Here is a 15,323-nt window from a genome sequence, read left to right on the forward strand (position 1 = left end):
CATGTCCCAAGCTGCTATAGAAAAGAAATCAGATTAAAAATCGGCTGCTTGATCTTAGCGTTCCAAAATTGAAGATTTTTGATTTAAGTAATCAAAATGTCAAGACAAGAGTATAAAGTTGACTTGTCAGTAAAAAGAGAGACCTTAGATGTGCCAGGAAGATTATTATTGTAGATAAGAAACAATACAGGAGCAAAGATAGAACCTTACAGTACTTCTAAAGTTACTGAAAATGAAAAAGAATGTAGGCCTTCGAGAATGACTTAATTACTGTGATTAGAAAGAAATGATTTAATAATCTTAAAACTTTAATATGAAGAAACTAATAATAGAGAGAAGACTAATCCTAGGGTTGTTAAAGAGGTTAGAGTGTTTTTAATAGTTAGTTTTAATAGTTAGAGTTTTTAAATATTAGAATTACTTATTTAGAACTTAATAATAGTTTAGCAAGGATTGAAAAGAATTCTGGAGAACACTTTTGTAAGACTATGATGGAAATGTTGTCTAAACCACAAGCCGTAGAAAATTAAAACTGAGAACTGACTTTTTTTAGTTAACCTGTTTTACTGGAAAGGCATGAAGAGTATGGCCATTAGATTTAACAGTCAAATAAGAGGAAAAGTTATTTTCAAATCTCTTCCTTATTTTAGGGAAAAGTGACAAGATCAGATCCATGAATTAGAAATAGAATGTTAGACTTACTTTAGTTAATGACACTTTTAAACATTTCAAAAGTCTCTAGAGCCTAACATTTGAGATACAAGATTTATTAAACTAAGAATAATGGAGATCCTCAGACTACATCTTTTTACATTAACTTCTTGCAATAATAAAAATACATTTGTTCTCAATAGCGATGTTCTTGTAAAAAAGACAAGAAAAATGATAACGGTTTAATATAGCAACTGCACAAGAAGATGAAAAACATTGAGTTGAATGATTAAAACCAAAGAAAAGGAATTAAAGCTTCCATACCTGCTTGAATGCAGGAGGTTAGGTAAGAGGAGCATTTATGCATAAATAATATAGCTATAAATAGATATAAACATATATGCTTGCTATCTATTTAGATGTTAGCATACAACATCTTTGATATCTATTTAGCAAATATGTAAAGATGCTGGCATACAGCATCTTTACATATTTGCATAAACTTTAGTATTTATATGGTGTAGTATTTGTCGATGATCATATGAATGTATGGTATGACTCTAACAAGACAAGAAAAAGAGCCATAATCTTAGACATAAATTAGAAAAAATGTTGTATTAAACAACATTTATCAGAGAAGACTAAAGTAGTTTGGGTATCAACATGTAGAGAGTTAGCAGCTTCAGGAAAATGCTAGAGATAAATATACACGCATATATTTAAAATGAAATATGAATTTTAAATAAAAATATATATACTTTAGTATGTATCAATGTTTAAGCAGCTCCGGTAACAAACCCAAACCTGGCCCCGGAGGTGTAAAATAAAAAAAATTTGAAACTGATTTTCTACTATTTTATATATCTGTTGTGTATATTTTTCTGTTTCTTTATAAAGAAACATCCAAAAAATTTAGCATATAACAAAATTACACAAAGATGTTTCATTTTTTTACAGTTAAACATGATGTATCATAAAAAAAACAACCTGGACTGAACTGCCAAGAAATAAAGTTAATGAAAATGAAAGGTGAGCAGCTATTGATGCAGTTATTAATGGTGATACAGGTTATGGTGTATCAAAGGGTGGGGAATAAATTTAATGACAATTAAGAGACACGCAAGAAAATGTCAATTAACATCAAGTACAGTCTTCAAACCTAACTTTGTTACCATGTAAATCTTTAGCAACGAAGAAGAAACATTTTTATCAGACTATCTTTTAAAGGCTTTAAAACTAAGGGTTGTCAACTAAAACAACATGAAAAATTGCATATAAATTTACAATGACTCGTTCTAAGCACATTCCTAAATTGTTAAAAAGTTCACAAACTACTGGAAAACAGTGGGATCGTGATTTTATGTTATGTAGGAATGAATTATCTTTATGAAATCCAGAAGTTACTAGTTTGGTGTGAGCAACTGCTTTTAACTGTTATACAGTTGGAAAATTTTTCAATAATCTAAGAGATGTTTGTCTGTGACACAAGTTTCAGCTACAAAACATTTATAATGTTGATGCGACATCACAACTGTTCAAAAATCAGTTAAAGTAATTGCTGAAAAAGGAGAGAAACAAGTTGGAAGGATAACTTTAGCCGAATTTTTGTTTTTCCTCTTGGAAACTTTATCTAGCATTTCTGCAGGATTTGCTGTGGTAGGAATTGAACCTTTAAATCCTAACATATTTTTTGATAATGAGTAATGAGTTTTTGGCTTCATATGTTTGGCTTCAAATCTATTACTGCTAACCCATTTTCAGGTGCTGTTGATCCAGTTTATGTTATTGTTCATACTTGTTCAGCTTTTAATTAGTCATTAAATTCAAGTCTGTCATCAGGCTCAGTTGTGGTGTATTGCCTAATCAGCCTATGAAAATATCTGACCTTGGGAGTCAACTATCCAGAGTTTATATTAACATCTCGCATCAAGCAAGTCTATAAAAAATTAAACCATTTTTAAAAGCTGAATCAAGAAAATCCGTTAAAGGACATAAGTTTAAGTGCACTTAAATACTCACAGACACTCCAGTTCAAAATGAACTAAATAAGCTTCAGAAAATGAAAAAAAATCAAAGTCAAAAAAGAAAAAACATCACGAAACTTTATCCCCCAAAAAAGATCTTCATGACAAGAAAAAGAAAACTTCATGTTGAAAGTGATAAGATGTATATGCACCTGCCGCTCACGGAAGTTAGGATAACAGATTTTTTTTCAAGTACAATATTTAAATGTGAATACGTTATAAGATGATAAATTTATATTACCAGAATTTATGTTTATATGAAAATAAATTAAGTTAAACAAAATTTTTAAGTTAATCAAAATTTACATCAAAAAATCCTAAATAAAGTTGTTTTAATGTGATTAATACAATTATGTTAGAATCTTACCGGTCTAAACTGTACGAACAAGAATCGATTTATTTTACCACTTGATAGGCATCTCTTTAGTTTACTGTGTTATATCCAGTTATTTTTATATATTTTTGTACCAGTTTGTAAACATTTTTAGGTGTAGGATTTAAAGGTAATATATTAAATATTTTCAGTTTAATTTCAAAATTCAAAGGTTGTTTTTTTTTAAATATTTCCAGTGTTAATTCAAAATTATAAAAAAAATGCCTTAAGGCATTAGTATAAAAAAACGAGCAGCAATACTTACTTTGCTTCTAGGATATGCTGTTAGAAAAATTGAAGTATAAGCTGTTAGAAAGATATGTCGTTGAAGGATATGCTGTTAGAAAAATTGTTAGAAACTGGAAGATTGGAAGACAGAAATCATCCAAATCCTTCTTGTGTAACAACAAATACTGATGACCTAGGAATAAAAATCATTGGTAAATGTAATCGATTGTTAACTGCTCCAGAAACATCAGAAACATTTTGAACAGTGGTTAAGAAAAAAAAAAGTGTCTGTTAGTACAATCTAATGACGATTACAAGAAGCAAATTTACACAGTGGTATTGCTGTCTGAAAACCATATTTGCGGAATCAATAAGTTTTTGGAAATATGAGAAGAGTTTATGCCAGAAGATCTGTTGAAGAAAAAATGTTAAGTCAATGTCTCGTTCCAACAATAAAACATGGTGGGGGCTCTGTAATAGTTTGGGGTTGTTTTTCTCTGGATCGAGTGAGAGATTTGCATAAAATTGATGGCATTATGAGAAAAGAACATTACAATGATATTTTGTAAACAAATGCGATACCTTCCAGACTTCGACTAATTAATGACAATTTTATTATGATGCACAATAATGAACCTAAACATACTTAAAGTATAAAAAAAAAAAAAAAAATTTGACATGTTATGACATGGCCACCCAAAAGTCCAGACCTTAACACTATTAATTTATTATGGGATGAACTGGATAGAAAAGTAAGAACTGATTTTTTTCTAGAATGTTCTCTATTTGGGTTTTTGATGTCCAACATAAAAAACCCAAATAGAGAACATTCTAGAAAAAGAACGATATTCACATGGCAACAATTCAAAAATTAAATAAAATAATAGCAAGAGTAGTAATGATGAAAGCAAAAGTTTTTTTGACAAATTAAAGATACTTTACCTGTGTCACTTGGAACAATTCAGGATAAGTAACAGACACAGCTTTTCTATCTCTTGTAACTGTTTGTTAGATTTTCTTATTCAAATGTGTAACTAGTTTACCTTCAAAGTGAGGAGAAGATTTTTTCCTCTCGTTTCCTTGATACAATTCTGTCTAATTTCATTTCCGTGATTTTGAATAACCTTATAATGCTTAAATCTGACTGTTTCTCTGTTTATTTTAATTTTATTCATATCTACTCCTAGGTAGTTTATGATTTTTATAAGCATTATTTGATGTTTTTTGCATATATTTATCCTCATCAGAACTATAATTTGTTTTACCTAGCATCATCAATGCCAGACATGAAAAATCTACTCCAATGGGAATGTGTCGTCCGACGAACGCCCGTCAGATGTCTTAAAGAAATCTGGCCACCCAAAAGATGTCTGACATCCGTATTCAGATATCGATTTTATCTCATATGAATAATTTCTATCAGGATTTTTTTAGGGTTCTAAATCTTCTAAATCTATGTAATTGTAGTTCCCGTCATTATGATATTGAGCATCTCTATTGGCCTCTATTGACATTTTTTTCTTTTAACCTGTATACCTATGGTATCTCTCTTGTCTGCGTTCAGTTACAAACTGTTTTCTAGCGTTTTTCTGATCTTCTAAAAATGCTAAATCTTTCTTCTTTTCTTCTTTGTTTCTTTCTTTAATGTTGAATGAGTTGTATAAGCTCTTTAATCTTGACTGAATTGTATAAGCTCTTTAATGTTAGATTTTCCAATTTCAAAAAGAGTCTCCATGATCTATTAAAATTCTTTAACTAATTTTTCTTTAGGGTCCTTTTTCCAAACTAACAACTTTTCTCTGGTCATTGATACCTATTTTTTATGAATTTTTACAAATTTTGATAATATTTTATCCTCTCCAATAATATAGTTTTTAAAACTAACAAACTCCTAGATGATTACTACTTTTCTAAGAAGCACAATTTTTCTGATAACACGTTTTTTCTTTGAATTTCATATTAAACTTTGATTCCATTGGACAAGAAAAATTATCATAAATACTTTTGAATAGCTTTGATCTACTGCTAATTAAATATTGATAATGCTTAGAAGTAACCCACTAGTTGCAAGCTGATTCTGAGGTAAAAATTAAATAGAAGATTTAAGATCTTCTTAAATCTTCTATTTAATTTTTTTTAATTTAAGGGGCCTCCTACAACTGACTTTCAGATGTCTAATACATTTCACCTCCTTTTTGATACTTGATTGTATCTTTGTGTCTATATATTAGCAATTACATAGATAATGCCTTATGTTTATTTTTTAGTTATATTTAATTTAAAAAGAAACTATCAAATTTAATTAATGTCATTACTAAATAATATACTAAATAATACCTTTAATAAACCTTACCTCAATCTATGTTTACCACTCCTGTTTTCTATATATGCAATTTTTTTATTAGTAATTTTGTTAACAGTTTAAAAATATTCAAAACTGCTGTAAAACATTTTGCAATGCAGTGTTATTATATTATGTAACTATGATACTATGTAACTATGATACTATGTAACTATGATACTATGTAACTATGATACTATGTAACTATTAATTTAATGAAAAATTAAACTACATTTTACTTTTCAAAATGACTCATTTTGATGAAGTAAAAAAATATCTACATCTAGCACTAATTTTAGTCCTTAAAACAAAACAAAAACAGTTCTTATATCACTAAGGGATGTAGAAAACTGTTCTTATATCACTGAGGGGTGTAGACTTAAAAGCGGTGTTAATATATTTATTTTATTTTGCAAATAAAATTGTCACCCTACAGTGTATATACACATATATATTTTAAACAACAGTAAAAGTAACAATACAATAGAAACATTTTAATAAATTGTATTCTACTTCAGGATATTGTAAAAAAGTAATTTCATACTTTAACAACAGGATATTGTAAAAAAGTAATTTCATAATTTAACAACAGGATATTGTAAAAAAGTAATTTCATACTTTAACAACAGGGGAAACATTTAGCCTCAGTCAAAAATAACATTTTTTTGATTGATTTTGCTTATTTTTTTCTTCTAATAAGAATGATAAATTTGTAGTAAAATTATTAACATTATTAATTTTTTATTATAGACATTGTTTTGATGACTTAAAAATTATACACATACATGGTATAAATTTGAACTCTGATCAAGTATACATGCATATACAATACACATTCATGGTATAAATTTGAACTCGGATCAAGTATACATGGATAGGATGAAGGGAGCATATAGGTAGGATCAAGGGAGCATATAGGTAGGATCAAGGGAGCATATAGGTAGGATCAAGGGAGAATACAGGTATGCACCCTTGATCCTAATTGAGTTTTTTTAGTTTTTATAACTTAAAATCTACTTAAAAAGTTCTGGCAAAATAACGATTATTAAATCATAATAAGGTATAAAGTTTGCTATCATGTACTCTTACTTTAAAGATCGAAATGAATACATATATTTAGTAAATTGGCCTGATAAATTTTCAGGATCATGGGTGCATACTTTGCTCTAATCTCAAAAATTTGGGTTCTACTAAATCAAATATATTTCAAGTATCAAGATAAAGCTTTAATTCTCTATAAATATTAATTCCAATGTTTAAAATCAAAATTATTCATGAAAGTATTTTTTGAAGTTTGGGACTGGCATCAAATCATGTGGACTTGACCCATAATACACCAGGTGCATAATTATTTTGATTTTTTAAAGGTTTGTTTAAAGCCAGTGTATAATTACCCATGGAGCAGCAGTAGAGTTAAGATGATGGCAGTGGAAGAATGTGCAGCTGGTGTGGAGACAGTACTCAAACTTAAAGCAGCAACTGGGGTTGATTTTTCAAAAAATCGAAACTGAGTTGATATTCTTTTTTAAATTAAAGGACTTATTTATCAACAATAATATCTATTATTTAGATACATAAAAGCTTTGGTTAAAAGTCTTTAAAAAAATAAAGCAAATAAAAAGATAAAGGAAAGGTCTTGGTCAATTTGATTAGAAACATCATCAAAAAGAGTCTTGGTAAAAAAGAGAACAATAAAAATCAAAAAGAAAAGTTATTGAGTGCAAAAATAAAAGAATAGTTAGAGGATTCTGATTTTGAAAGAAATAGGTGAATTGATACTTAAGCAGGTCAAGTATTTGATTATCAGAGTCTTTAAAATTTTGAAAGAAATAGGTGAATTGATACTTAAGCAGGTCAAGTATTTGATTATCAGAGTCTTTAAAAATTTTGAAAGAAATAGGTGAATTGATACTTAAGCAGGTCAAGTATTTGATTATCAGAGTCTTTAAAAATTTTTGAAAGAAATAGGTGAATTGATACTTAAGCAAGTATTTGATTATCAGAGTCTTTAAAAAGGTAAGATTCTACAGATGAAAAGTTATGTTGAAGGTCATGTGAATTACTTTTAGAATAAAAGCACTTTTATAGAGTTTCTCAAAACCAGGTAGTTTCAGAAAACAGCTGTTTTCTGTTTTAAATTAAAAAAAGCAGTTGTCAACAGCAGTTTTGTCTATTTTCATGGAATTTACAAGAAAATAGTCTGATTTCTAGCATTACTTTTATTATAGTAAAATTTAAGGGACACAAGTGAATTCAGCGATTTATCTGAAAGACGTGATCGAATTTTTGAGCAAATGTTTGCTGAATTGAAAAAACATGTTCAAGAGCCTTATACAATTTTTCCAAACTTTTTGTTCTTTTTGCTGTGTACCGAATTAGAAAAACTTCCAGTTTTAGCCATTTGAACTCATTGTTGACTGTTAAAATGGGAGTAACTTTGTACTTTCTCAGCAATAAATCCAACTCTTCTTGAACAAATAGTGAACTATTAATTATAATGAAATTCCAGGCAATAACAGTATCAGCTGTCAAAAGCATTAAAATTGCTGCAAAATTGCTGTTGAGACCTTAGTGTCTCAACAGTAATTTTGATCAGCTCCATGACAGTTTGCAACATCAACAAAGCATTAAAATCCACCTTATTGATCAGATCGAGCATTTAATGTCTCAAGCAGGCAAAGTTTCCTTTTAATAAGTAGATCAATCATTATGGGGATAGAATTTTAACAATGTAGAAAGTCAAGATGCAATTTGATTTCAGCCCCAAATGCTTTAGTTACCTTTGACTGAAATATTTGATTTCTAACCGTCAAACTTCTGATATACGTCTCATGCATTTTTCAAAACAGAATGGAAATTGATTTCTGAATAATTAACTTGCACAATCTTCATGTCATTATTTTAAAAACTGATTTTCATCATCCAAATTCTATTATAGTTTTTAGAACCCAAATCTAACTCACTTGAGCTAATTTGGGCAATTTTTTTATACAAAGTGTCAGTTACTCCCAAGTGAATGCCATGAATAATACAATACTGGTCGATGATCTTGGCAATTTTCATATATTTCTTGTTGATCGTCTTGTGTTGATCCTACCAAATCTTATTCAAATTCAATTAAAAAACTCTGAAAGTGATTTGATACTTTTTCATTGCTTTAGCATTGGATGAACCAAAGGTGCAATCTAATCCCAATTTGTATGTTTTATTTCCTTAACTAAAATGCAAATTTATTCTGAAGAAGCGATGGTGAACAGTTGTATGCTTGGAAACACTTATACTGAACTTTTTTCCCTTCACAATTATTAAAACAATTTCTAAAAACCATTTGATTTTTTTGTGTTACGAAAATCAGTGTTGATAAGCTTTATTACCCCATTCTCATTTTTTGGAAATTGATATAGGTCTAATTGATATTCCGTGTGTAGCTATATCAGAAATTATTTCATTTAAGCTCTTACGCTAAACAAAATCAAGCATTGTTTAAGGTTTCTTTTCTGCTACAATTATTCAGGAGAAATTTTTTCAGTTTGAGACCAATCAATTTTATGCTTTGATTTTAAGTGAGCCTTTAAGCTTGTGGTAGATCCTCCAGAGAACATAATGGTATAACTTCAATGACTGCAAACTCCTTCTATATTCTTACTCACAGGATTCTTTCATTTTGTCCCAAACTCCCAAATAGATGATATCTCTATTGGATTAGGTGTACATTATATATACATATATAATATACATTCTTCATAATAAGAATAAAATCTACTTTCTAGAGAAATATTTATATAATTAATCACAAATTTAATTAGTTAAGCCAACTTAACCTCACTGTTATGTTTTGTATTTGTATTTGTAGGAAAGAGAATCAGTATTGTTTTATTTAACATTTATTTCTATATTATATATTCAAAACAAATATTTTTATGACCAATTCATAGAAGGTACTACTTTGTTCCATCAAACTGTTGTTTTAAATTTTTTTAAATTTTTTTTTAAATTTTCTGTCAGAAAAAAATTTTAAGATAAAAATTAAAAAAAGGAAAACAGGTAGCAAATAAACAAAAAACAGCTGTTTTTCAGTTTTTATTCTTTTATCTTCTAACAGTAGTTAGAAACCCTTTTACATCTAAAATATAAAAATTACTGTAAATACCTTCTATAATTTTATTTTGCTGCTGATAAAAGTGATCAGTTGTCAGTTCTTCATCTGCATAAGTGCGAGAAGGATGAGTCTGTGACCACAGATCTGAATTACCATTATCAAAACCATTATTTAAAACGCCGTGTCTTAAAAATATATTTACTTAAAAAATTGTGTAAAATTTAATAAAAAGTAAAACTGAAAAATAAAAAAAACCTTTTTTTAAAAGTTTACTTTTTAGACCAAAAACATAAATTTTCTATAAACATAATACACAAAATATACAAAAAATGGTTTTTTGAAACTTGGATTATTAAAAATTTAATTATATATATATATAAGTTTTAATTGCTACCTTTTAAACTTAATTTAAAAATTAAATATTTTTATTTCTAATTAAAACTATACAATAGAGCAGTATCCAATTCAATTTAATAATTACTGAATATGGTGACATCAAAAAATTTCTTGAATAATATATATTTTTTTTGTATTTCACCTCCCCAAGGCCGAGAAGGCCACTACAGATGAGGATGCTACTTGTGGTTATAACCCTCTCTCAACTCTATAACTCCGAAACATGAACCTTGACAAACAAGGCCGCTACGCGGAGAAACAAGTTGAGCACGGTACTACCAGGGACGTGGCGGGAATTGAACTCGGAACCTCTTGCTTATGAAGCAAGCATTCTACCACTACACCACTACCACAATATATATATATGTATATATATATATATATATATATATATATATATATATATATATATATATATTTTTTTTTTTTTTTTTTTTTTTTAATATATTTTTATTATATATATAAATAATACTTAACAACAACATGAAATTAATTTAAACATTCTCAAACATTTTATCAATTCAAATATCTTTTAATAAAATAGTTTACCATAAATAAAAAAGCATATGCGTACAAACTAAGTCACACAAATTTTAGTTTTAAAACTTCTTAAACAAAATTTGTACAAGTTTCTGCATTCTTTTATTACTTATTTATGATTTTTACTTTTAATTCTTATTTTTATATTTTATCTTGTCTACTTTATATTTTATAAAAGAAATACTGTTTAAAATGTAATATATAACATAACAAAAAAAAAAAAAAATTTGGAGCTAAAAAGTTAAAAAAAATAAAACAAAAATGATTTGCACGAACCAAACAAATGTTCGACAGCTACTAATATACTTTTAACCATTATTTATTTTTTGGAATTTTAAAGCAATAGGGATTTTTGTATTATACCCTGTGCCATAAGGCACAGTGCTATTTTGGGATCACCAGAACTAAGCTTTCATAACAAAGTATTATCATTCAGGATAATAATAAACTTTGTTATACATTTTTCCCATTTAAATGTCATAACCCAAAAAATATTCAATTAGAGCTATCACATAGAAAACATTTGAAAAGGGTATTACAAGTTGTTCTTAAAAAATCTCTTTTACTTATAAACATATTCATTGAAAAAAAACTTATACTTGACACCATCATCCATGATCTATTGATACATGACATAAAATTTGTATCAATCTGAATGAAATTATTTATTCAAAGGTCTAATCTACATTTTCAAATAATATTTTAACTGACAACTCACATAAATTTTATAATGGTTGGATATATTTCATATGTAGCTCTAGAACCATGGATTTTTTGTTGAACGTTCCCATGGCAAACTAAATTCTTTTCTTGGTTAAACTAAATTCTTGGTAGTTTTTCTGACAAAACAAACACAAGTTTTAATCAATTAATGAAAATTTGGAAACAAAATCAAACACAAAATTAATTTTGTGTTTGATTTTGTTTCCAAATTTTTTAAAAAGTGTGTCGAACAAAATTACTTTGAAATGTGAATGTGTACAAAATCATTTCATAAACAAATAAGAGCTATAAAAATTATACAAGCTAAATACCATGGCTTGATAGATCAATTATATCATAAAAGAAAATCTCTATTATTATTCTAAATATAATAATAATAATGTAAAGGTCAATTTTTCATAAACTTCATTTTTTTTTATAAATTTCATGCGGTAAATTCTTTTAGTCAGTTGTTATAATAATGTTTTTTTAGAGAAAATAGAAAACAAAGCAGATTTTTATTTTAAGTAAAAGAAGCCTTTGGAACATTTCTAAAGGCTTCTTTTACTTAAAACAAAAATCTGCTTTGTTTTCTATTTTCTCTAAAAAAACATTGACAATTTCTCATTTTTTTATTATAAAAAGTATTAATAATTTACCTTAGCATGTAATATTTTGTAACATTTTACCCCCTAGACAAGATTAGTAAAGAATTAAAGCTATGTAACTAGTTATCGTTATTTGCATAGTGTTTATGTATTTATAAATATATCTGAGTTTTAGAATCAATATTTCTAATTTTCATCAACATCTTTGCTAAGTTTCATGCAAAATAGTGCAAAGTTTTCACAAAAAATCCCATCCATGATTTAGTTACATTACTAAGAGATAAATATTGAACCAAACAATAGTTTTAAATAAAAAATAATTTTTATATAATATAATTTTAATTTTTACTCTAATTAAATTGTAAACTTTATTAAAATCACCAATTTAAAAAAAATTTAAAAGATATTTTAGTGTAAACGTGAAAACTTAGTTTTCACGTTTTTAATAACACTTCTTAAGTAGACTTATTAAAAATTAAACTTATCAAATTAAACTTATTAAAAATTAAACTCTCTCTTGAAAAATAATTTTATTTATATTTTTAATATACTATAAAGGTGTAGTGAAAAAAACTTTTTTGAAATTGAAAATTATTTATGTCCAAAGGGATTTAAATGTATAAAATGAAAATATTTTCAAAACTTCAAAATAAATTTACAAAAAGTAAAAGAGAGAGTTATTAACAATAGATATTTTTGCTAATGTTTGTAATCTGTCATTTTTATTTCTTCCAAATTAATAATAATAAAAGAAACTCAATTTTTAAGAATTTTTAAAAGAGAAGGAGTAGTGGCCTAGGGAGATTTTTGTTAGTGATTTTTAAGTCAGAGTCAGTTCACAAAACAAAAAAACAAAAATTTTTTTTGTAAACTATCCTTATTTAACACACATGCAAAACTTGTTGCTTGACCCCCCTCGAAAACAACTATATGAAGAGTAGACTTGCAAAACCAAAATGATTTTATTCTTAAATAACTTCAGCTTGATTATAGTGATTAAAATTAAGTTGTTTCATATCAGTGACTTTTTTAATGCACTTATATATTTTAATAAAAAGATTTTTAAAATAATCAATTGATTTGCATTTATTAATAAAAATATATCGGATTATATGCATTGTTATTTGGGGTTTGCTTTTTTTACTTTTGTTTTATTGACGGGTTACCCTAATAATTCCAAACTCAAACTCTAACACTAATTTATTTATAGATAATTGCACTCAAGTGTACATAAATAAAATCACTGCAGAATGAAAAACTATAGAACTCAGTTTCCAGAAAACCTGTTTATCAGAAGATGTACAAATCTGGATTCCATAGGAATTTTAAGCAAAGTTCATCTTTTTTAAGGTGTTTTTATCATTTTAAAAACAAACTTAAATTTAATGCTGATGTAAAAATTATTTGCGTCAAATGAGATCAAGTATAACTTTGAATAAATAAGTCATTATTTTTAATGTCAAAAACTATAAAAATATTTGTGTATATAACATTTAATTCCAACTAAATCAATAATTATATATTGTTATTATTAATTAACATTAATTTAAACTAAAAGTTAAAAACAAACAAAAAAATACCTTGAACTGTTTCCAGGTTTATTGAATAATTCTGCAATCTGCTTTTCTCTGTTTTAAAATCAATTCAAATATTATAATAAAACAATATATATTAATAAATTAAATAGCATTTGAACCTAAATGACCTTTAAATTAAATATGATATATATTTTCATTTAAAATATATGATAAATACATCCTCTTCATTTAAAAATTGAACAGCCATCTTTTGGCAGTTGTGCTAAATAAGACTAATTTTATTTTTTTAAATCATCATGCACATTTTAACTTGTTTTAAGCCTCTAGCCAATTCATTGCTTCTAAATAACAAACACTTGTACTAATAAACAACTCTAAAAATAAATAAGATCAAAATTAGCTTAAAAACTACTACACAAAGCATTTAACTCTTTAAATGTTTTAGATTTTTGTGAACATGCTCTATCTATTAAATTATCTGTTTGTTTGTACCTGACTTATACTCTATAATGATATCAAATTTCTACACATGATATCAAACTTTTGTTCAATAAAAAGATTTCTCAACTTAAAAACAAGTTTATTTTTGATTGACCTCTTTTTAGCCTCTATACTTAAGTTATCTAACTGGTAAAAGTAATCAGGTTATCTAACTGGTATCATCGTCACTAATATTATCACTATTATCACTATTACCCTAATGTTATCAAAGTAAATCAATCATCTTGAAGTCACTTAAAAATATTAAACATAAAAAATCACCACCACTAATCTTTTATAAATATTCATAATCTTAAAAGAAATTTTTCATTTGCTGCATCTTACTTCTTGCAAAATTCATCAGACATACTGGCTCTTTGTGATATTAATTTGAATTCAGCTCTTTCATCTTCAGATCATCTTCTCAGTGTTGATGGCTATTATCTGATGATTTGTAAAAACTCCAATAACCACATGCTAAACATAGGAATGCATATCAATTTATCTATTTGTCATAAAATCAGGTTTAAAACCTCTGACCATTCTTTTACATGCTTCCATTTATTACCTTTTTACTCAATCGTCTTTTCCAAGATTGCATATTTTTTTGATGTTATTTCTGATTGAATCAACCAAGTCCATTCTTTTTTTTCCATCAGCCGAAATTGTTATTACTGGTGATTTTAATGCTTACCACACTAAATGACCTAGCTTTAGTAGAAAGTGACCAGGGCCCCGGCTGAAAATGAGACTTTTTGCAAACCTGGCTCCGGCCCTGGCAAAATTATAAGATTTAGCAAGGGTTGATAGCCGGGGCAAGAAAATTTTTTTTTAATACTTTATATATTATGATTTTATGCTTACATTTACTATTTATCAAATACTGGCATATATTTATATATTTTTAAACTCTAATTTACTTCCAACAAGATTGCAAGCAACCGCTATTAAGTTATGAGTTACTTTAAATAGAGAATAAGTTAAAATACTAGGAAATGATTATCTGAAGACTTAAAAAGTTGTAGGTTGTATACAAAAGGAAAACATGAAGATATGTAAGAGTAATAAGGTTTTTTTGATGTGCAAGGAAAAAAACTGGATTAATAAAACTTTTTATAGCATAAAGAGACAGATACCGTAAAAGGATGCAACTTGGTGAATAAGCTAAATAAGAATGAGTTTTGGTTTAGTGTAATAGAGTTAGCTCATTAGAGCATTCACCATGATAGTATTTGTAGAAAAAAGAAAAAAAATGCAACCTTACAATAATGGGAGAGTACCAACATTATTGCAATATTTTTTTGCAGTAAATAAATGAGTTTTGTTGTCTAACAAAAATTATG

General features: G+C 27.0%; 1 protein-coding gene across 2 annotated transcripts in view; it reads right to left on the reverse strand.

Moving 5' to 3' along the window:
- Positions 1 to 15,323, reverse strand: part of LOC101237345 (syntaxin-8) — a 47,118-nt gene that overhangs the window by 4,379 nt on the left and 27,416 nt on the right. For both annotated transcript variants that reach the window (XM_065803617.1, XM_065803618.1), the window contains exons 5-6: positions 13,543 to 13,590; positions 9,768 to 9,901 (exon numbers count right to left, since the gene is read on the reverse strand). In XM_065803617.1, the coding sequence (XP_065659689.1) occupies positions 9,768 to 9,901; positions 13,543 to 13,590 (182 nt within the window). The remainder of the gene's footprint in view (positions 1 to 9,767; positions 9,902 to 13,542; positions 13,591 to 15,323) is intronic.

The sequence above is a fragment of the Hydra vulgaris genome, chromosome 08, assembly GCF_038396675.1.
Source record: "Hydra vulgaris chromosome 08, alternate assembly HydraT2T_AEP".
NCBI lineage: Eukaryota > Metazoa > Cnidaria > Hydrozoa > Anthoathecata > Hydridae > Hydra > Hydra vulgaris.